This window comes from Phymastichus coffea, unplaced genomic scaffold, assembly GCF_024137745.1.
Source record: "Phymastichus coffea isolate CEN01 unplaced genomic scaffold, Cenicafe_Pcof_1.1 PCOF00028, whole genome shotgun sequence".
In the NCBI taxonomy this organism is placed as follows: domain Eukaryota; kingdom Metazoa; phylum Arthropoda; class Insecta; order Hymenoptera; family Eulophidae; genus Phymastichus; species Phymastichus coffea.
The window spans coordinates 3,110,455-3,130,852 of NW_026706839.1; the positions used below are offsets into that span (position 1 = coordinate 3,110,455).

General features: G+C 34.6%; 3 protein-coding genes across 6 annotated transcripts; 2 read left to right on the plus strand and 1 right to left on the minus strand.

The window, feature by feature from the left end:
• The first annotated feature begins 578 nt into the window (after positions 1-578).
• LOC131662966 (transcriptional regulator ATRX homolog) lies at positions 579-10,430 on the plus strand. Of its 3 annotated transcripts, none has more exons than XM_058932988.1 (19): positions 579-1,045; positions 1,711-1,798; positions 1,883-1,936; positions 2,537-4,747; positions 5,102-5,424; positions 5,536-5,794; positions 5,860-6,084; positions 6,161-6,350; positions 6,433-6,848; positions 6,925-7,223; positions 7,312-7,606; positions 7,683-7,984; positions 8,052-8,208; positions 8,321-8,668; positions 8,749-9,046; positions 9,145-9,330; positions 9,398-9,553; positions 9,632-9,841; positions 9,914-10,430. In XM_058932988.1, the coding sequence occupies exons 3-19, from the start codon at positions 1,920-1,922 to the stop codon at positions 9,977-9,979; spliced, it is 5,958 nt and encodes a 1,985-aa protein (XP_058788971.1). In that variant the 5' UTR covers positions 579-1,045; positions 1,711-1,798; positions 1,883-1,919; the 3' UTR covers positions 9,980-10,430. The 3 variants fall into 3 exon arrangements, with proteins under 3 accessions (XP_058788971.1, XP_058788973.1, XP_058788972.1); XM_058932990.1 differs by having other exon boundaries at positions 581-1,045; positions 4,478-4,747; XM_058932989.1 differs by lacking the exon at positions 579-1,045 and adding an exon at positions 1,069-1,478.
• A 526-nt stretch (positions 10,431-10,956) lies between these two features.
• Positions 10,957-16,059, plus strand: LOC131662967 (transcriptional regulator ATRX-like). The gene is made up of 13 exons (XM_058932991.1): positions 10,957-12,135; positions 12,227-12,609; positions 12,665-12,884; positions 12,956-13,084; positions 13,166-13,313; positions 13,399-13,808; positions 13,882-14,180; positions 14,252-14,546; positions 14,618-14,778; positions 14,836-14,947; positions 15,016-15,315; positions 15,382-15,676; positions 15,740-16,059. Exons 1-13 carry the CDS (start codon positions 11,090-11,092, stop codon positions 15,947-15,949), a joined length of 4,008 nt encoding a protein of 1,335 aa, XP_058788974.1. The 5' UTR covers positions 10,957-11,089; the 3' UTR covers positions 15,950-16,059.
• LOC131662973 (iduronate 2-sulfatase) lies at positions 14,884-18,782 on the minus strand. Of its 2 annotated transcripts, none has more exons than XM_058933006.1 (8): positions 18,404-18,782; positions 17,623-17,800; positions 17,435-17,562; positions 17,208-17,379; positions 16,952-17,101; positions 16,711-16,848; positions 15,928-16,634; positions 14,884-14,923 (listed from the first exon to the last, which is right to left on the minus strand). In XM_058933006.1, the coding sequence occupies exons 2-7, from the start codon at positions 17,684-17,686 to the stop codon at positions 16,057-16,059; spliced, it is 1,230 nt and encodes a 409-aa protein (XP_058788989.1). In that variant the 5' UTR covers positions 17,687-17,800; positions 18,404-18,782; the 3' UTR covers positions 14,884-14,923; positions 15,928-16,056. The 2 variants fall into 2 exon arrangements, with proteins under 2 accessions (XP_058788989.1, XP_058788988.1); XM_058933005.1 differs by having other exon boundaries at positions 18,079-18,450.
• Positions 18,783-20,398: the final 1,616 nt, after the last annotated feature.

A 20,398-nucleotide genomic window follows, 5' to 3' on the forward strand; every position in this document is an offset into this window, starting at 1 on the left:
GACCTGTTAAATTTGAAGAATATTCGCCGGTGCTTTTATAGAGGCAACAAAAAGTAAAGGATATTAAATATATTACTCATACTAATATAAGATTGGAGCCATAATCTCTACTATTGAGTATGTAAAGTTTAGTGTTGTATAATAATATAATTTATTGATCATGCGTTGAATTAATTTTTTGGGTAATTTTTCCAATGTATTTTGAAATGAGTAAACATTTATTCATTTTTGTGAAAAAATAGGTGCATGTTCTATTTTTATTCATAAAATACATTATTGTAGTAATGTATTTTAAACAACATGATTTACTCGTACTCATTAGAATCTCTAAATTGGCACGTAAAAGATTCAAATAATGTAATAAATAACAGAAAAACTTAAAAAGAAGAACACTGAAAAATAACACTAATAATTTCAAATGAATGAATTATATTTGTACAATCAAAGATAATTCATAAAATAACAACTAAAACATTATCTTTATCCTAAGATTACATTTCAAGTTACTTAGCATATAGTATAGTTTGATTTAAGAAATAAAAAGAATGAAATTCAATTCAATACATTAAACTCGCTTACAGTACGTTAACTTACACCTAACTTTACTAGATGGCGGTAATCTCTTGCAGCACAGTTTCAGTTTCAGTTTACTAGATGGCGGTGGGTCTCCTCTTGCAGCACGCTAAAACGCATGCGTTGTTCAGCAATGACCGGGTTCAGTTCAGTAATGGGCATCCTTGGCGGCGCAAATGACGTCCAGTTGATGGTCATTTTTCTATGAATTGACGCTTGCAATTGACAGCGGCCCCTTGTTGGCCTCGTTATTAATGTGAATAATAATAAGTATATAGCTTTATAATAACAAAAGTTGAAACAAGAACACCGTTGAAAAGTGCTCGATTGAGTTTGTGAAATTAGCGAATTAATAGATTGACAATATTTAGGGACTTGGCAACCACTGACACTCTTGGCATCACTTTGCAATCGCCCATAGTCACAGTTAATTTTTTTTTTCGCGGCAAGTGCAAATGACCGCAGTTACAAGGTATATAACACAAACTTTAATCGTCTATCCCTCCTCATAAACAGTTCATAAAATAAAATTTCTCGGTATAGTCAACATAGCAACTTCTGTATGCACTGTGTGCATCAACTACGAGATTATTTTTTTCTTTTTCTTTTTTCTCGTTTTACATCCAGGTGACGACCTGTCTAAGAACTGATCGCCAATATCGCCATTCGGGTGGCATTCACTAATAGATGTTATGAAGGTCGTCCAGTCGACCAGAGTTCGCGTCAACGTCGGCTTTTAACAGTACACCTGGCTACATTTGGCATTTTCTTGCCAAGCGATGCCTAAAATGTAGGCCGTCATTTTCTTGGTTATAACGGGCTTCGCGCGATTACTACTCATACGGCTCTCTCTCGACAACTAATAAAAGTTGCTTTGCTGAAATTTTGGCGAAAGTACTTATCTTGTACGCAATCTTCACTTCCATTACTCCTTCCTATCAATTTTGATATTTTTTTCCAACCTTTGTATATTCTAGCGATTGATAATTCTTTTGTGCCATTCGTTGTTTATTTCTGGTCAGTTGTTTTTTTTTTCTTTTTACTAGTTAATGCATATTTTTTTATTGAAATGTTTTCTATCTTAGATATTTGATATATAAAATCTTAACAAAATCTTCATATTTATTTATATTTCAGATGAATACTGTTTGCATTTTGGTCATTGACTACTGCTTACAAGTCATTCCACTAACTCAACAATCATTTGCTTAAATTAAACATATAAGTAAGTTTAGACAATGTGATTTTTTTTCAAAGCTTTATATTATCCTAATTTTATGCAATTACCAATAACATCTGTATGATGTAGGTAAAAAGATTACTTTGGGGAAATAACTAGAGTCATCATGGCAACAAAACTGAGGTAAATATACATTTATAGTAAATGTAAACATGCGCTTTTTCTTTCGTCGACTTGTACTTTTCATTTATGTATGTATATAATACTCAAAAGTAATTATCTGTTTGTAAAATAATTCTACCATACATGTCTATCCAAAAGTCTTTTTAAAAGAACTGGATAAAGAATATTTTATTTTTTTCTCAGTTTAATTAAGTTAATATTCATGCATATTGTCTTAAGCTCTTAAATTGAATTTATTAACCAGTTTTATTTAACATTTTTAATTCCACAAACATTTTGTCCTTGGCGTTAAGAAAAATGTCAAACTTTTTTTTTCTTGAATCTTGTAGTCTTGACAGTTCCTATTGATTGTCAAGCAAATAATTGGCTATATATATATATCTGCATATATATAAAATATAAATCAATTATTTGATACTAAACTTACCACTTCGTCAAGATAGCTAGTTACAAGACAGATTTCAGGACACTAGAAAATCACAGATACTGGAATTTAAAGTTGTGCAATTGAACAGCGAATAGAAAATATGCATGATTACAGAAAAAAACAAGATGCTTCTGATAAAATAAAGTATCTTGGACATTGATACTTTGTTTCAGAAAAACTAAAAGAGCAAAAATGGCTGAAAGTAATAGTGATGACAGTGACTCTGATAGTGGAATGAGAAAATCAACTTACATAAATAAACAGAAGAATAAATACCAAAAAACTATAACTAAGTTATGTGATGATGAAAGCAGTGATGATAAGGGAAGTGAAACATTCTACAAAAGTCGCACACTCATTTTATCTAAAAATAATGCTACCAATTCAAATTTCACAATAAAAGTAGATTCATCCCATTCCTCTACTTCAGATTCATATAGCTCTAAGATGTCCAAACATAATAAAAAAAGCACAAATAAAAGAAAAATAAAAATTATATCTTCAGAATCTAGTTCAGAATTAGATTTAGCAGAGGCCAAAAGTTCAAGAAAACTCATGAAGTCTTGTGAAACAAAAAGGAATTTCTCTAAAATTAAGAATAAAAGCAGGGATGAAATTTCAATGCATTGTAGTGATTTAAATTCATCTAAAGAATTTCAAGATACAAGATTAAAAAGAAAAAAGACTTTTCAAGAAAGTTTTCAATTAAATAATGTTGATGACTATTCAAATGTAACTACTCCATGTAGGGTAGATGAAGAAAATATAACTGTGGAAACAGCACAAGAGATATCCTTTAAGTATTATGTTGTTCAGGAATTAAAGAAATTTCAAAAAGTAAATAGTCAATTACATGATGATTTAAAATGTTGTAATGATTACTTGTTGAAAAAGAAAATTAGCTCAATTCAGGATGCAAAATTTTTTATACATAAAATTTTAAAATTTTACGAGGATACTCTTAAACAATGTCAGAAAAACAGACAAGAATTTGTAAAAATTTATGAAACTTGGACGAATGATCTTGTCAATAAATCAGAAGATACAAAAACGAAAAAACGTTTCAATTTATCATCTGATTCTTCAGACGATACTTTGGAACGGTCTCTTGTGAAAGAAGTGCTTGTAAATAAGCTCACAGAGAATAAAGAGTCTGCTGAAAACGTGTCAAAGCAAAAAATAAATGATAAATCAAACATAGATGAAGCTTCTTCTAATAACGTTTCAATTGACTCAAAATTATGCAAGTTCCAATTAAAAGTTCAAGGAGATTTGTCAGTGGAGCAAGAATCCAATAAAAGTGATAAATCTACAGGTGGAGACAAACGACTGTCGCTTGAAGACAGTGATAAATCAACATTGAAGGAGAAGAAAAAGAGTGAACTCCAGGTAAATGATACATTAGTTTCCAACAATGAGAAATCAGATCATTCATCAGTAAATTCTTCAGAAGAATCAGAAAACGTTTCTCTAATGCAAGGTTCAGATTATGATAGTGATTTGATATTTTCCTCTGAAGAATCAAAGTCAAAAAAGAAAACTAACAAGGGAAGAGAGATTGTCAAGAAGAAGAACACGGAAAAATTAACAGCAACAGCAGTAGCAGTAGCTAAAGAACTAGCAACAACAGTAGTAACAGTAGCCAAAGAACCAGCAGCAACAGCAGTAGCAGTAGCGGAAGAACCAGCAGCCATTCAGTCATCTGACTCCGACGATTTGTTCGATACTTCGACCTGTGAAATTACAAGTACTCCAGTGCACCGAAAGTCGGTAGCTGTAACTGGTACGTCGGTGGATAGCGATGGCGAATGCATTGACAAGATGCTGAAAATAACGGAGGAAGAAAAGTTATCATCAGCATTAACACCTGCGGCAACGGCTGCATCGAATAAATCAAGCAATGTGATAGACCTGAAGGAGCAAGAAGCTTTGGAGACGCTGTTGAACAACGACGATGATTCGGACGGCAATGCCGATTCGGAACCCGAAGAAGACTCTAACGAAATGGTGGAGATGTTAACGGCAGCAGCCAAAACTTCAAAGACGGCAGTCCGCGAAAAAAAGAAACTTTTCACCAAGCAGACTAAAAAACGCAGTTCCGTTTGTTCTGATAGTTCGTCGTCGGACGATGGAGAAGAGGTGAGGTCGACGAGGCGAAGTCGCAACAAGTTGGTCGACGGGGCGGCAGCCTTGAGAACGGCCACGCTGCCGCGAAGAAAAATGGACAAGTTTGAGCTGCGCAACAACCGGTATTATCTAGCAGACGAAAAGCTTCGTCGAAAATGTCGAGTCAAGCTGGAACGATTGCCCGAGAGCGAGTTAGCTAAGTACGCCAGAGCCTTGGAAAAATCGAAAAAACACGTTGAGCATAAAAAAATCCAAAGGTACTTAGATCGCGATTTCAAAAAAAATATTTTTCAATTACAGCTCTAATCGTTCATTCCCGCGCGTCTGTCATGCTCACTACTCATCGCACCTACTTCTATCTATACCTTTTTCTTCCATTTCTGAGAATTTTCCTATTTCTTTTACTAGTTTTTTTATTGAACTTTGAATATTGATGACTACAACTTAAGCTAAAATGTGATATCCTACCATATCGACACATTATTTAAAATAATCTGTCATCACCATTATTAAGAAAAATCCCATGTTTGCTCTGATAAATATACACAAATAAACTGTTTTTTGAGATACTTGAAAATAACATTGTTACTTATTTACTGCACCCTTTTCAGCCTCGCAAATTTAGACAATTTAGAGTCGCAAAAAAACTCGAAGAAAAACTTGGAAGCTAATGAATCTTCCGAGCTTAATGCTGATAATGTTAAACAGACCTCGAAAAACAAGAAGTTAAAAGAGGATGCAAAGTTATCCGTCGCCGATTTTCTAAATAAAACGGTTCAACCTGAGAGCAACGAATCGTCAAATGAAATAGATGATACCGAAAGTCAAAACGCTCTTGCACCTGTCGATACATCTTTTGATCAGAGTTCCAGTATTGATGCTGAGATCAAAGCAAAAGAAGCTTTGCTTCGCAGTAGCTCTTCTTCTAGTATTGGTAAGCTTTGTATTTTTTTCTTTAAATTAAAAATGCGGTTATTCATCTGTCATCGAATTTAGTAATTGTGTCTTGAATCTGTCATTTAATTGCATTAATTTGCAAATTCAGATATAATTGAAGATGAAATGTCTGTCGATGGTAATTGTAAGAAACAAAAAACGGATCATGCTAATGATAACAATAAGGCTAGTCCCTCAAACGATGATAATGATGAAAAAGATATTGATCAGAAGCAAGGTATGAGTTCTTGGAAAAAGGATAAGTTGTTGACCTTTAAATTGGATGGTAGTGAAACAGAAGAAGAGCAATTTAGTAAATCTCAAGAAAAGAAGAAAGCAAAACAGTTGGAAACTGAAAATGATAAAAGGTAAAGTAATATTTTCCTTTGATTAACCATTCTCGAATTTTTTTATAAAATTCTTTTTTTTTTAGTCAAGAACCATCAAGTCTATGTAAAAAAGTAAAAAGTCCGAGAAAAACACGAAAAACTAGACGAATTTTAGATTCAGATTCTGATGTAAAATCGATTTCCGAAGATCAAAATGAAAATTCTTTTGATGAAGAATCTAATCAAGAAGAAAAGAAGAACAATAATAAAAAGAAGCGGCAACGTTCTTCGCAATCTTCAGACTCTGAGTCTTCGTCTAGCAAAAAGAAGTTTGTATAACATCGATTTCGTTAATTTTTTTAAACATAATATGCAGTTGAAAGTTCATTTGTAAATGTGCTTTAGGCAAAAGGCCAAAAGAAGAAGGATAAAAAAAGTGGCAAGTGACAGTGACAGCGACGATAAAGATTCACCAGGAAAAGGTAGAAAAAATATTCGTAGAGTTTTAAAAGATAAGTATGTCACAGATGATACGAAGAAAGCTGCACAAGACGAAGAAGAACGTTTGAAACGTATTGCTGAACGTCAAAAATTGGTACGCTAGAACTTGTAAACTACGCGCTTACATAATATATCCAAACATTGAAAACAATTTAAAACTTTATTTTTACGAACAGTTTAACGAAATGTATGAAATACGACTAGCTGGAGAAGAAAAAGTCGATAAATTAGTGTTGGATATAGACAAAGAAACTAAAGAAGAATTGGTTGTTGTGGATAATGAATTAGCTAAACGATTGAAGCCTCATCAAGCTCGAGGTATCAAGTTTATGTGGGATGCATGTTTCGAGTCTATTGAGCAAATAAAGAAATCAGATGGCTCTGGGTGTATTGTTGCTCACTGTATGGGTCTTGGAAAAACTTTCCAAGTGGTCACTTTAGCTCATACATTACTCTCTAACGAGAAAACAGGTGTTAAAACGGTTATGGTTGTATGTCCTTTGAGTACTGTATTGAATTGGGTTAATGAATTCAATATCTGGCTGAAACATGTAAACAATCGTGATGACATAGAAATTCATGAAATGACAAAGTAAATATTTTATCGCTCTTTTACTTTCTACATTAACGATTGTCATATTTTATCACAATTTCTTTTTACCTTCCAGGCTGAAGAAGAACATTGAAAGAAAGCATAAGCTAGAAAGTTGGCAGAAATATGGAGGCATTTTAATCATTGGTTATGAAATGTTTCGTAATTTAACAAGCACAGGCAAAAAACTTCGAAAAAATATGCAAGAATCTATTATGAAATCGCTAGTTGATCCCGGTGCTGATCTCGTCGTTTGTGATGAAGGTCACTTGTTGAAGAATGAAGATTCAGCGCTTAGTAAAGCTATGAAACTTGTAAAAACTATGAGAAGAGTTATCTTGACTGGAACACCTCTCCAAAATAATCTGAAAGAATGTATGAAATCTTTAATTAGTTTCTGTTGCATTACTTGCCATTTGCGTCTAAACAGTATATGATTTGACAACTTTATTTTCATTTTCAGATCACTGTATGGTTCAGTTCGTGAAACCTAATTTGCTGGGTACGAAGAAAGAGTTTTTAAACAGATTTGTAAATCCTATTACAAATGGTCAGTTCGACGATTCAACGCCATATGATGTGAAATTGATGAAAAAGAGAGCTCATGTTCTTCATAAAATGTTGGAAGGCAGCGTCCAAAGATTCGATTATTCCGTACTCACGCCGTTCTTACCACCTAAACAAGAATATGTAATATTTGTTAGGCTCACAGAAGTGCAAAAAAAATTGTACCAACATTACCTAGATAACTTCGCTAGGTATTAATTTCTAATAATTCTTAATCAACTAAAATATGATCAAATTCATTAATAAATTTTATTTATATACTTGTAGACGATTAGGTGGACGCAACGTTACTTTATTTGCCGATTTTCAAGCACTTCAGCGAATATGGACACATCCGTACGTTCTGCGATTGAACGCTGAGAAAATTGAGAAAGCCAACGAGAAAAAGAGACTGGAGGCCAGTGATTCTGAAGGCTCGCTGAAAGATTTTATCGATGATGATAGTACATCAGTCAGCGAATCTAGCTCAAATTCATCGAATGTCAGTGATAGTGACGTCGAATGTCTAGATTCGGATAGCGAGAAAGTAGGCGCGGCTAAGAAACGCGGCACCAGAGCTAATCCAATAGGTAAGTTTCTTTGGATACGTATAATTTATTATTTTATGTTCACTTATTTTTTCGAACCATATTACAGCGGAGAAAGTTGCGGAACCAGTTGAAGAAATAGTTGAAGAAGCAGCCTGGTGGTCAGAGTTTATTAATGAGGAACAATTTAATGATTTAAGAATATCAACCAAACTCATGCTTCTTTTTGCCATTTTGAAAGAATCCGAAAGTATTGGTGATAAAGTGTGAGTTAATATTCGAATACTAGAGTACTTGAACAAAAAAAAATTATATAATTAATTTATGACGATAGGATTGTGAGTTAATAGCTAAATTAATTTTGACTTATATTTTTAGGCTTGTTTTCTCTCAATCTCTTTATTCATTGACACTGATCGAGCACTTTTTAAATCTCATGGATGAACAAAGCCAAAAAAATACGGATGTGGAACACTTGAATGGTCACGCCGGTTCTTGGGCTCTTGGCGTGGATTATTTTAGACTCGATGGTTCGACTTCCGCTGAAAATCGTAGTATATGGTCTAAGATATTCAATAATCCAAAGAATACACAAGCTCGACTTTTCTTGATTTCTACTAGAGCTGGTGGACTCGGTATTAATCTTATTGGAGCTAACAGGGTTATCATTTTCGATGCTAGTTGGAATCCATCTCATGATGTACAAAGTATATTCAGAATATACAGGTAAGTGCTGCTATTTTACAATTATAGGAAAAAACAATATTGTCTATAGTATTCCATAACTTATTTTTGTTATTTATTAGATTTGGGCAAAAGAAGCCTTGCTATGTTTATCGTTTTCTTGCTGCTGGGACAATGGAAGAGAAAATCTATAATCGACAAGTAACAAAGTTATCTCTTGCTTGTCGCGTCGTTGATGAGCAGCAAATTGAAAGGCACTACAGCAATACAGATCTGGCAGAATTATATCAGTTTGATACTTGCGAAGATCAATCCGAAACTCTAAGTTTGCCCAAAGATCGTTTGCTTGCTGAAATCTTTAGCAAGTATAAAGATCTTATTGTCAAATGTCACGAGCATGATTCTCTTCTTGAAAATAAGGTATTTATAGCAGTTCATAATGTTTCGACAATTGTGAATTGAACAATCGTTGTGAAGTTGATCTCTTGTATTTCACTTTTGTATATTGTCATTTATAGGAAGATGAGGAATTAGACGAGGAAGAGCGAAAGCAAGCATGGGCTGAATACGAAGAAGAAAAGAAAGGAATTCGCCAACAGGGTTATAATAATACTATGGGAAATAATTACGCTTTCAATCAAATGTTAATGAGCATGAATGTCATGCCAGAGTTCCAAGGTGTGAAGGCGTTACTTCAGAAAGATGTAAGCTATATAATACTTTTCTGTACTACTTTGACTCGGCAACCTAAAGTTATTTTTATTTTTTCAGTATCCCGATGTACCACCTGATCATCTCGATGTTTTGGCACGAAAAGCTATGTTTGATATGTATCGACAAATTGACCAACATGCGACTCTTAATTCGCTGAATAATTTTAGAGATTCACTCGTACCATCGCAAAATGCCATGGTTAATCCAACTATTGTAATTTAATTAAAATTTTAAAAACTTCTTACATTTAACATAATTTTTCAATATTAATAATAATTGATGTACTTTTAGCAAGGAGAAATATTTCGCCAACAAAACCTTATGATGAATCAACCACAACCGAATTATTATAACGTGAATCAAATGCCTGTTTATTCTGGCAGAGGGCGACCACCTAAATTCACATCAGTTAACAATGAGATCGTAACTAATCCCATCTTTTTCAGTAATGCACAGACAATGCAATCGCTACAGTCAGTTCCTAATGACAATGAAGTACAGGTAACTCATTATTACTGTTATAGTGGTTATAGAAGTATTATAATAATTATTTGTAAAATGTCTCTTTTCCAGGTTCTCAATGATATACTAACAACACCATCCAACCAACAAACACCTTCCAATACGAATGAGAAATAAATGTAATCTAATTTAATTAGTAGTTTTTACAATTATTTTTTCAAAGCTTCAAATTATAGCTTTGTACATAGCAGCAAATATTCGTAGGTGAAATATGATAAGTTGTTTTTTTGTGTTATAGTTTGATATTAAATAGGTTCTTTGTCAAATATTAGATTGAAAATTGTTTTAAAAAATACGAAAAACATACTGATACTTACAATAAGGAAAGTTCTTATGTGAATGTGATAGCAATTTAACGCTCAATATTTACTTGAACTTGTAAATATAACAGTTTTATTATTTTAACTGAGTTAGAATATTATTTTGTAAATCCAAAATTTATATAGTGAAATTATGTTTGATTATCTCATTGTAGATCACTGTAAGGTTAAATGTAGTTTCAGTAAGTTAATAATAGTTTTTGTAAAATTATCAATGGGTTGTCATTTAATTTATAAAATAAACAAAGCATGTGACTCTTCATATAAATTAATATAAAAATTAGAAAATACAGTTGTGTTCTTTATGATCCATTAAGCCCAGCTTCATATTGAATATTGCATATTAATATTAAATATAGTTATATTCAATATTGTCTTAAAGATGATTTCGAATGAATTGTTAACTAAATTGATTTCATTCAATTATGTTTACATACAAGAAAAAAGTGTTAATTTTCGCATGCGAAAAAAGTAAAGCAGACTTCGCACGCGAGCTCTGTTGGGAAATTTTTTTTCGCGGGAGAAATAAATGTTTTTTTTTTTGGAGAAAAAGGTCTTGTATCTTCGAAGGATAAGTGAACTTTCACGTGCGATTCGTCACCTGCTAAACAGTCTCAAATTAAAATTAAAATTTAACATGAAAGTTACAATTTGATAGTACTGACATCTTTGTTATTCAAAATAATAACCTCAAACTTTATACATTACAAACTTGTGCAAGGTTTGGGAGATTCTGTCAAAAAGTTTCCAACAGTTGACAAAATCGCCCAATACTGAACTTGTGGTATCCGCAGTCCGGATTGTCGTAATTTTATTTATGATCATGGTATTTAAAGAAAAATATTTCTCTTTTTAAATACAGATTTAAATAATACCGTAGTGGTACAAGTATGCACATTTTAGCAGTATGATTAAGGATTCATCAGTAGTTGTAACCGATAAGTTTACAAATGCTTATGTAAAATGTATCAAAGATGTGGTCCAAAAACTGGATAAAATTACATCTGAAGTAAATAGCAATATAAACTCTATATTACAATCTGTCAAGAATAATATAAAGATTGTTAGTGATGCTCAAAAAACTACTGAACAGATTTTATGCCTCCTTGAGAGCACGCAAGAAAGTTTTAATTTAGTTAAATTTAGTTTTGTGAGTTCGTATCATATGTGGTTGAAGAATATTTCATCTGAAAATCAAACTAAGACCAATAATATAGAACCAAATTCAAATTGTCATAATTTAGGTACAAATCAAAATGAGAATATTATAGATCTTGCGGATCCAAATATAGTAGAAGTACAAATTATTGAAGATACAGACCCACCTGATGTGCAAATTGTAAATGAAATCAGATATATTAGACGTTGTAAAGCTCATCATACTCTAGATAATAAACAAAAAGATAAACAACAAGACATCATTCATTCATCTTATTCTCAGCTTAGTACAAACAACAGAAAAAATAGTATCCTTGATACACAGAATGATTCAGTACCAGTAGATCAAAATGATTCTTTAATGGAAGTCAGTTTTGATTCTGTAACCAATAACATAGAGCAATTTGATACAAATAAAACGTATTGTCATTTTATAAAATTAGATTCAAATAAAAATGAGAAAAATCAAGATAACCTGAATATTGAATACAATAAAGAAAATAACTTAAACAATTCTGAATTATCCAGTGACAATCCAGGTCAAGTAATTTTAATAGAAAAACCACAAAACCAATCTGCCAAATCTATTGATAATCAAGATTATGTTGTTTTAAAGAAAGAACAAATTCAAGAAATCACTGATATCCCTTTAACAAATTTGAGAATAAAATTTTCTGATTATTCAGATGAAAAATTACACTTAAGATGCTTTGTTAATTTAGAACAAAATTTAAAAACATTCACAAGTTATGAAAAAAGGATGGAATGTACATTGAAGGATGATGCATTTCTGAGGTACTCTTGTAGTTAATATTTTATAAATATTTCAAATCTTATTTGATTAAATCTTATTTGATTAAAATCATATAATTTTACATTTTCATAGATTAATAGATTTGAGTAGTTTAGAAAAGAAAATAAATAAAAGACGTTACTCATCTTCCAATGATTTGTCTAACCCAACTATCAGTAGTAGTCTTCATTCATTGACAAAAACAAAATGTAAAAAGCAAAAAGTTTGTTCAGATGACAGTGATGTAATGAGCTTTTCTGAATTATCCAGCAGTGATACTGATGGTGATTTGAATTATGAAAACAGTGATACTGATGATGATTTGAATTATGAAAACAGTGATACTGATGATGATTTGAATTATAAAAACAGTGATACTGATGATGATTTGAACAATGAAAACGAGAAATGCTATAAACCAACATTTGAAAAATTAGATATAAATGAAGAAGATGCAAGATTAGTGTTGCTAAATGGTAAATTTTTTAAAATTATGTTTGACATTTATTTATGATAATATGTAATTTTTAGATAGTGATACATCAGATTACTCTGATGTAACAATAGACAATGGTGAGGATGAAAGTGACAATTCAAGAAAGAAAAGGAAACTAACGAAGACGAAATCATTGCACTTTAAGAACTCTGACAAAAAAAATTTTAGTAGATCAGCGTGGTTAAACGATGAACTATTAAAATTCAAATTACCTGATGACAAAAATCACGAAAAAACAAGTTTCAAAGATGTCAGGTAAAAACTACTTCTAGAGTTATATTTATTCCTAGCTTCCTAAATGAATTAATTTTTTTTTCCAACGTTAGTGATTTTAGATCTACCAGTGATAATGATATGGAGAATAGAAAAACTGAAAGTGTTGAAAGCCTTTCATCAACTGATTCTGAAGAGACCGAAAGTCATTCTGAAGATAAAAGTAATGAAGATATAAATATGTAAATTAATTTTTTCATAAATTTCGTTCTATATTTCCAACTAATACTTAATTATTAATATTTTAACAATCTTCAAACTAGTATTAGTATTGTATCAGCTAATAGTAAGACACCCGGTCGTCGTAATATTCGGAAAGTGCTGGATGATCAACACATTACTGAGATTACAAGACAGGCAGTTAAGAATGAGGAAAATCGCATTCAAAGATTGGCAGAACGCAAAACTCAGGTACGGTCTAATAATAATTATGCTTAAGGATTGTAAAACAATTAATTTAAACGATATTAAAACATACACTATGTAAACTTTGTAGCTACATTCATTAGTGAAATCTAAAGAAAGTTCAAATGCTGACAGCTTGACCTTAGATTTCGATTTTGAAATGAAAAAAAAACTTGTAGAAGTCGACAGAGGCTTAGTTAAACTTTTGAAAGCTCATCAAAAAGAAGGAGTGAGATTTATGTGGGATTGTTGCTTTGAATCTGTAGAAGAAATAAAAACACAAAAAGGTTCAGGATGTATCCTTGCACACTGCATGGGGCTTGGAAAAACTTTACAAGTAATAGCACTGGCACATACTGTGCTAAGCAATGAAGCGATTGGAATCGAAACGATCATGATTGTGTGTCCAATGAATACAATTCTCAACTGGGTGGATGAATTCGACATATGGTTAGAGCAAGTCGAAAATAAATCAAACATAAAAATTTTCGAATTGACGCAGTAAGTTCAATAGATTGATTACATGAAGCACCAGACGCTGATTTTATTAATTTATTCTTATTATTTTTTTTAGAGTCAAAGAAATATCAAGTCGAATAAGTAAACTTGATGAATGGCAGAAAAACGGTGGCGTGTTGATAATCAGTTACGAAATGCTTGTCTCTTTTACGTCACCAGATAATAAATTAAGTCCCAAGCAGAAGAAGAAAATACATAACTTATTAATAAAACCTGGAGCTGATGTAGTTGTCTGCGATGAGGGTCATTTATTGAAAAATGAAAAATCTAAGCGTGCTAACAGAATGCAATCAGTTGAAACACAAAGGAGAATTATATTGACTGGAACGCCACTTCAAAACAATCTAATCGAATGTGATTATTTTTTTATCTTCATTGAAGTATAATGAAAAACGTGTAATGCATTTTTTTATTTTCGCGGTCAGATCACTGTATGGTGGAGTTTGTCAAACCACATCTTTTGGGCTCGAAAACTGAATTTGTAAATAGATTTGTAAATCCGATAGCCAATGGGCAATTTGGCAATTCAACGACAAAAGATGTGAAATTAATGAAACACAGGGCGCATGTGTTGCACAGGCTGTTAGAAGGCTGCGTCCAGCGTTGCGAATATACAGTTTTGACGCCACTGTTGCCGCCAAAACAGGAGTACGTCATTTCAATTCGTTTGAGCAAGTTGCAAACGAATATGTATCAACATTTCATCAGCAATGTTGCCCAGTAAGTCGTAATGATATCGTTTCTGTCCTCGCAAAGGCAACATTAGTACTAAATAATTTTTAATAATATAGATTGTCAACAAAGTCAACCTCCGTATTCAAAAATTATCAAGAAATCAAACGTTTAATTACTCATCCAAAAACAATGCAATTAAAGATGCAGCGTCAGAAACAGCCTAATGTGAACAACCCTCGCGTGCCTAATAAATCAAGTGATAAAAATGGAACAGACGGTACCTTTATATTTGAAGCTTGTCCTTGCGTTATTCCTAATTTTTTCATAATTGTAGATTGGTGGCGTGACTTTATCAGCGAAGAAGATTTGGAAGATATGAGCATCTCGTTCAAATTAGTTCTTCTGTTTGGCTTATTGGATAGCTGTGCAAAGAAACAAGACAAAATGTGAGTATTTGGTCAATTATTTGATTAACGAATTTGAATAACGAACTGATTGATTTTGTCATTTCTAGACTTGTGTTTTCGCAATGTCTATTAACTCTCGATCTTATAGAGCTATTTCTGAAAAAACTCGACGGAAGGTGGAAACGAGATTTTGATTATTTTAGATTAGACGGGAAAGTTGATACAAATGAGAGAAGTAAAATATGTAAAGAATTCAATGACCCAAATAATGAGAGAGCAAGGCTCTTTTTAATATCTACTAGAGCCGGTGGTTTAGGTATCAATTTGACTGGGGCTAATCGAGTCGTCATATTTGATCCAAGTTGGAATCCCTCGGACGATCTACAAAGTATATTTCGAGTATTTAGGTAAGTTTAGAATTGCAATCTCATTATGTTGAATACGAAATTAACAAATAATACTTTTTCTTACAGATTCGGACAAAAAAAGCCGTGCTACATTTATCGATTTCTCACCGCTGGCACAATGGAAGAGAAAATTTACATACGGCAAGTAACGAAGCTTTCTCTTTCGTTGCGCGTCCTTGATGAACAGCAAATCGAACGCCACTACAGAGACTCCGACTTGGCAGATTTATACAAGCTGGAGTCGCTCCCGGAGGCGCCAATTCTGAATCGACCCAAGGATGATCTTCTAGCAGAGGTATTTTCCAAGTACGGCGATTATGTATACAAATTCTTTGAGCACGACTCTCTCTTGAAGAATCAGGTAAGCTCAGCGTGGAAATTCATTTGTTTTACGAATCGATACATCAGTTATTTATGACCATAGGAGGAAGAGGAGCTTAACGAGGAAGAGAGGAAACAAGCCTGGCTTGATTATCATCAAGAAAATCTCGTTCAACTAAGCAATGACGCAACATACAGACCAAAAGTCAATCAACGCAAAACCTTCTCAGAGTCAAGCGTAGGCTCGAGCATGGTGTACGATACCGCAACGGCTCCGAGTGATGAAATTACCTTGGAAATTATCGATTCTTGAGATTAGCCGCTGTGATAATTGACTGTGATCGCGAGTGCAATTTTTTTAATTTTGATGTATCATTGTTTATTTGATATGTGTATTTCTTTGTCCCTATAATATAATCATTAACGGAGACTGTTCATTAATCTATTTTTTAAATGCTGTTTCTGTAGTTGATGATCGGCGGATGCAGCGACGTTATACATTTCACGAACGTCAAGATTGTGATCGTAAAGCTCTTCGGCGAGAAGCTTTGTCCACTCAGGTCTATTGGTTCGCCATGAAAATGGTAGCCAGACAGTATATCTGTAATTCATCGTACGGATCGAATAGCCCATTATTCTAATGTGACGCAAACTAGGCTTATCTCCGTCGGGCTCGCAGACTGGTTCCATGTCCAAGCGTGGATAGAGACTAATAGCGATGCCCTTCCAGTCCGAGAGTGGCTGCGATCTGTCGCTTGATCGAAACAGCGGAAGCAGGGACGAGCCTTGACTGCAGAGGTTGGGAGGTCGTTGCCGTGGACAGATCGACACGGGAAATCCAGCCAGCTCGGCCACGGTTGGAAAGATGTCGAGCAGTTCGACAGGCTCGCGTACCCTCGCCGAGGAGAATCCCGGTACGGAGATTAGCAGAGGTACGCGCAGCGCCACCTCGAAGTTACTATACTTCGCCCACTCGGAATGCTCGCCGAGCGACCAGCCTGACGAAAGATTCAAAGAGTTGTGATCAGTTCTATTTTTGCAACCGATTGAAGTACTAGGCTTGGAGAAACTTGCCGTGGTCCGACGTCAAGATGACGATTGTGTTGTTGCGAAGCGCTCGCAGCTCAAGTTCGTACAAGAGCTTGCCGACGAGGTTGTCTATATATGTTACTGCCGCGTAGTATGATTGTATGATCTTCCTTGCGTATCTCCCTAAATCATTGCGTTTGTTTTTTTACAATATTTCATTGTGACATTTGGAGAATAATATTTTTGTACAACTAAAAGTAAGTGATTTGAAAGGGAGGAGGGTGACCTGGTATCTTCTGCCAAGGACAGCTCAGGGCCAACTTCCTCACGTCGTCTCGTAGTCGCAAGTCCATCCAAGGATTGTAAGCGAGGTGAGTGAGATTGTTCGGCCACTGGTAATTGGTCGGCAAGTGATGTTTCCGTCGTGGATGATGTTCTGCAATCGGAGCACAGATGAAAAGTGAGCTTTCGGGCTGGATGGTCGTCAGTGTGAGAGAGAGAGAGAGAGAGAGAGAGAGAGAGAGAGAAAGCTTAAAACTAACTCAAGTAACGCTTGGGGTATTTGAGCGGCACGTGAGGCTTGTGAAAGCCAATCGACAGGAAGAAAGGCTTCTCTTCGCGAGCTACTGTCCTCAGAAACGCCTTGGCCGCCTGTAGAGTCTCGATGTCCGGGAGGGTGGCATTGGGCATCGACTTGACGCGCACCGGGCAGACCTGTAAGATACATCGCGGTTGGAGAAAGAGTGAAGCGGCTTGCGTGAGTTCTCACCAGATTGCTGGCCAGCCGGACGGAGCCGCTGGGGCAGACGGGCGCGTCCTTGTAGATTTGGGTGTACGGATGGAATGCTGGCTCGGTCCACGAGTACGGACTGTCGTCGTTGCCGTTGCAGCTCGCGCCTGTAAAAGATCAGCACCTCGCGATTTCCGTTTGTCGTCACGCATCGTCGCGCGAATTACCCGGATGGAAAACCTTGCCGAACGACGCTGTTCTGTAGCCGTGATTCTTCAGGTGTTGAGGCATCGTGCTGTAGTTGCCGACGCTGTTTCTCCAGTAGCTGTGCGTGTCGTAGAGCCGCAAACTCGACGGGCGTCTACTCGTCAGCAGGGAAATACGGCTTGGAGCGCAAAGCGCTTGCTAAATTGTCAAAGTTTATTCAACGCTTTTTTTTTAATAATTCTACTCTATTTCTACTTCTATTAGAACCTTCTTTCGTTTTGTTTCTTTTCTTTGCTTGTCTTCATTTAAATAATTGTGAAATAACTCTCAGATGTGTACTTCATATTTATATTTTCTGACTGTCTGAGAAGCAACATATTTTACGCTTTTATTTATTTATTTATTTTTTAATTCTCCGAGCTGATCTGGTTTTGCAGCGTAATACTATTTTGTTTAATCATAGAATGGGTTGTCACCTGAGCATAAGCTTTCTCGAAAAGCACACTGCGCCGCGCCAGTCGATCAAGGTGAGGCGTGTAAGCTCTCGAGTCGCCGTAACAGCCGAGGGTCGGTCTAAGGTCGTCGATTATCACGAACAAAAAGTTCATCTGACTCGGTATCCCGTCAACCGAGCTCTTTAATTCTCCCGAAACGACTGACCAGAACACGTACAATGTCAATATTATCGTTATTTTGAACATCCTCAAACTTTACTTGTAAGATTGGTCTTCTAGCGTGCTACTTTTTGCGAGCTATATAAATATTAGGCAAATTATGTTTGTCTGGAAATCCACAACTTACGTTTATTTTATTTTTCGAAGTTCGAATTTCCGATTTTGACGATCAAAAACGAAGGAATTCATGCTATACAGTAGCGACGTCGCTGACTTATAATACAGCATATCAGCTACCAGTAGCGAGAGAGAGAGAGAGAGAGAGAGAGAGAGAGTGAGAATGAGAAGGGGAATAAGAAACATCAAAGCGAAAATGGGGAGATAAAAGGGGCCGCAGAAGGTTGACAATCAGCTGGTGCAGCTGCTGTAACGAATACACTAACAAGGTCCAGTGTCGAAGATAGCACGTCCTATAGAATTCCTAATTCACCAATGAGTCTTGTTTCGTTCGTCACATCTCGCCACCTTTCTTTCCACCGCGCTAGTAGCAATGATCATGCACTGTTTGTTAATTTTTAGATGACAGTGGCTCTTTAACTAAGAACCGATATGCCAATACGAAAACGTGATTTTTTGTTATGTGTGTGGAGAAGTGCCTTTCTTGAGAAGCATTCGGAATAGCAGCCAGGGTGCCAACCTAAATGCTGGACCTACAGCTTAACGTGGAATCCAAGTCATCAGAATTACAGTTTTAATTTTGGTACGTGCACTTTTTTTTAAAAAAAAGCCATCAATACCAGCCGGGAATTAAAACCCCGACTCCCGCTTAGGAGACTGACGTTCTATTTTGTTTTTTATAAAATATCCTTATTCGGTATTACAATATACATGATTTATAGTATGTAGAAAACAAACCAAAAAAATATATAATACAACGCTAGGCATAGTTTCTTTGAAGAGGCGTTAACAAAAGAGTAGATTGTAAATGCTGTACAAATAGACAAGTACAAATGACGCATATAGCACGTTAATACGGTATTCTGCAGTTATATACAGATTGATAAATTGTAAGAAATAAAAAAAATATATTTCTGTACCTGATTACATTTAATTACTTATATACTAAAACCTTAGGAGCTAAAAACCCAAAATTGATCTGCATACGAACTTGTAGGCTAATGTTACAAATAATCAGATGAATATCTATGGACGATAGAAATATACAATGTCAGTAAGGGACTTTCTACATAAGAGCCATTGGATATCGAATATCGGACGAATACTAAAGTAAAAAAACAAATTGATTGTTCGTCATTATCTTACCAAAGATTTATACGAGGTCTAAAAAGACCACGTGCAACATTTACTTTTATTTAACGAATTGATGTCAAATAACTCATTTTTACACCTTCGTGCACGTCTGGCGTCCGATGTCTGTTTTCTTTCAGTACGAGTACGCCTTCCGGCAATAAATTTATTGTTATCAGAAAGCCACTAGTATCTTTTATAAGATTCAAACGGCTATATAGTATCAATACTATCACGAGTTAGAATTTCCTTTGAATATTTTAAAGGCGGAATCAGATCGTGCAATATTAGGATCGTTTTCCGGTTTTTGTGACCGGCCTAATGATATATCAGGAGTAAATTAATTATTAAATGTTTTAATTTGTTTTCTTTGATATTGGTAAAATAATCGCTAGTTAATTTAATAATACAGTTATCAATGCGAGATAGTAAATCAGCCTCTTTACATGAGCAGTGGTTACTGATATATCGTTTATAATTGGAAGATACAGTTTCATATTTGCGTAAACAAGTATGCAAGCATTGTCGTTCGAAAATACAAAACTTTTCAGTAATTTCAAATAATTGGTTGAACACCATAATGGGCATGCGTATATTAAAATGTGTCTTATTAATAAACAAGAACAAATAAATTTCGTTTTGAATTTAGAAATTGGTTATAGAATTATTTGGTGTTTGTGTGTAAGCTCTGTGCGCTTTAGATAACATATACGTGGGGTGGTTAATTATAGCTTAAGTTACATCGTTCTTAAGTAACATAGCTTCGCAACGCGCAGACGCACAAGCCGCGTACTTTGCGCTCGCGCAGTGTACGCGGAGAATAACATGCAGCACAAGAAGAAAGGAAAAGCAGCGGAAAACCTAGCCAAAAGGT

Bases quoted from the DNA above. Each gene is read 5' to 3' on its own strand.
- LOC131662973 (XM_058933005.1), bottom strand. From the start codon at position 18,303: ATGTTCAAAATAACGATAATATTGACATTGTACGTGTTCTGGTCAGTC. The intron at 17,380-17,434 runs GTGAGAACTCAC...TGTATCTTACAG, and splicing joins TCCGGCTGGCCAGCAATCTG to GTCTGCCCGGTGCGCGTCAA. The intron at 16,849-16,951 runs GTCACCCTCCTC...GCAATGATTTAG, and splicing joins TCCTTGGCAGAAGATACCAG to GGAGATACGCAAGGAAGATC.
- LOC131662966 (XM_058932988.1), top strand. The intron at 5,795-5,859 runs GTAAAGTAATAT...TTTTTTTTTTAG, and splicing joins GAAACTGAAAATGATAAAAG to TCAAGAACCATCAAGTCTAT. The intron at 9,047-9,144 runs GTATTTATAGCA...TGTCATTTATAG, and splicing joins ATTCTCTTCTTGAAAATAAG to GAAGATGAGGAATTAGACGA.
- LOC131662967 (XM_058932991.1), top strand. From the start codon at position 11,090: ATGATTAAGGATTCATCAGTAGTTGTAACCGATAAGTTTACAAATGCT. The intron at 13,085-13,165 runs GTAAATTAATTT...TCTTCAAACTAG, and splicing joins AGTAATGAAGATATAAATAT to TATTAGTATTGTATCAGCTA. The intron at 14,948-15,015 runs GTGAGTATTTGG...TGTCATTTCTAG, and splicing joins GCAAAGAAACAAGACAAAAT to ACTTGTGTTTTCGCAATGTC.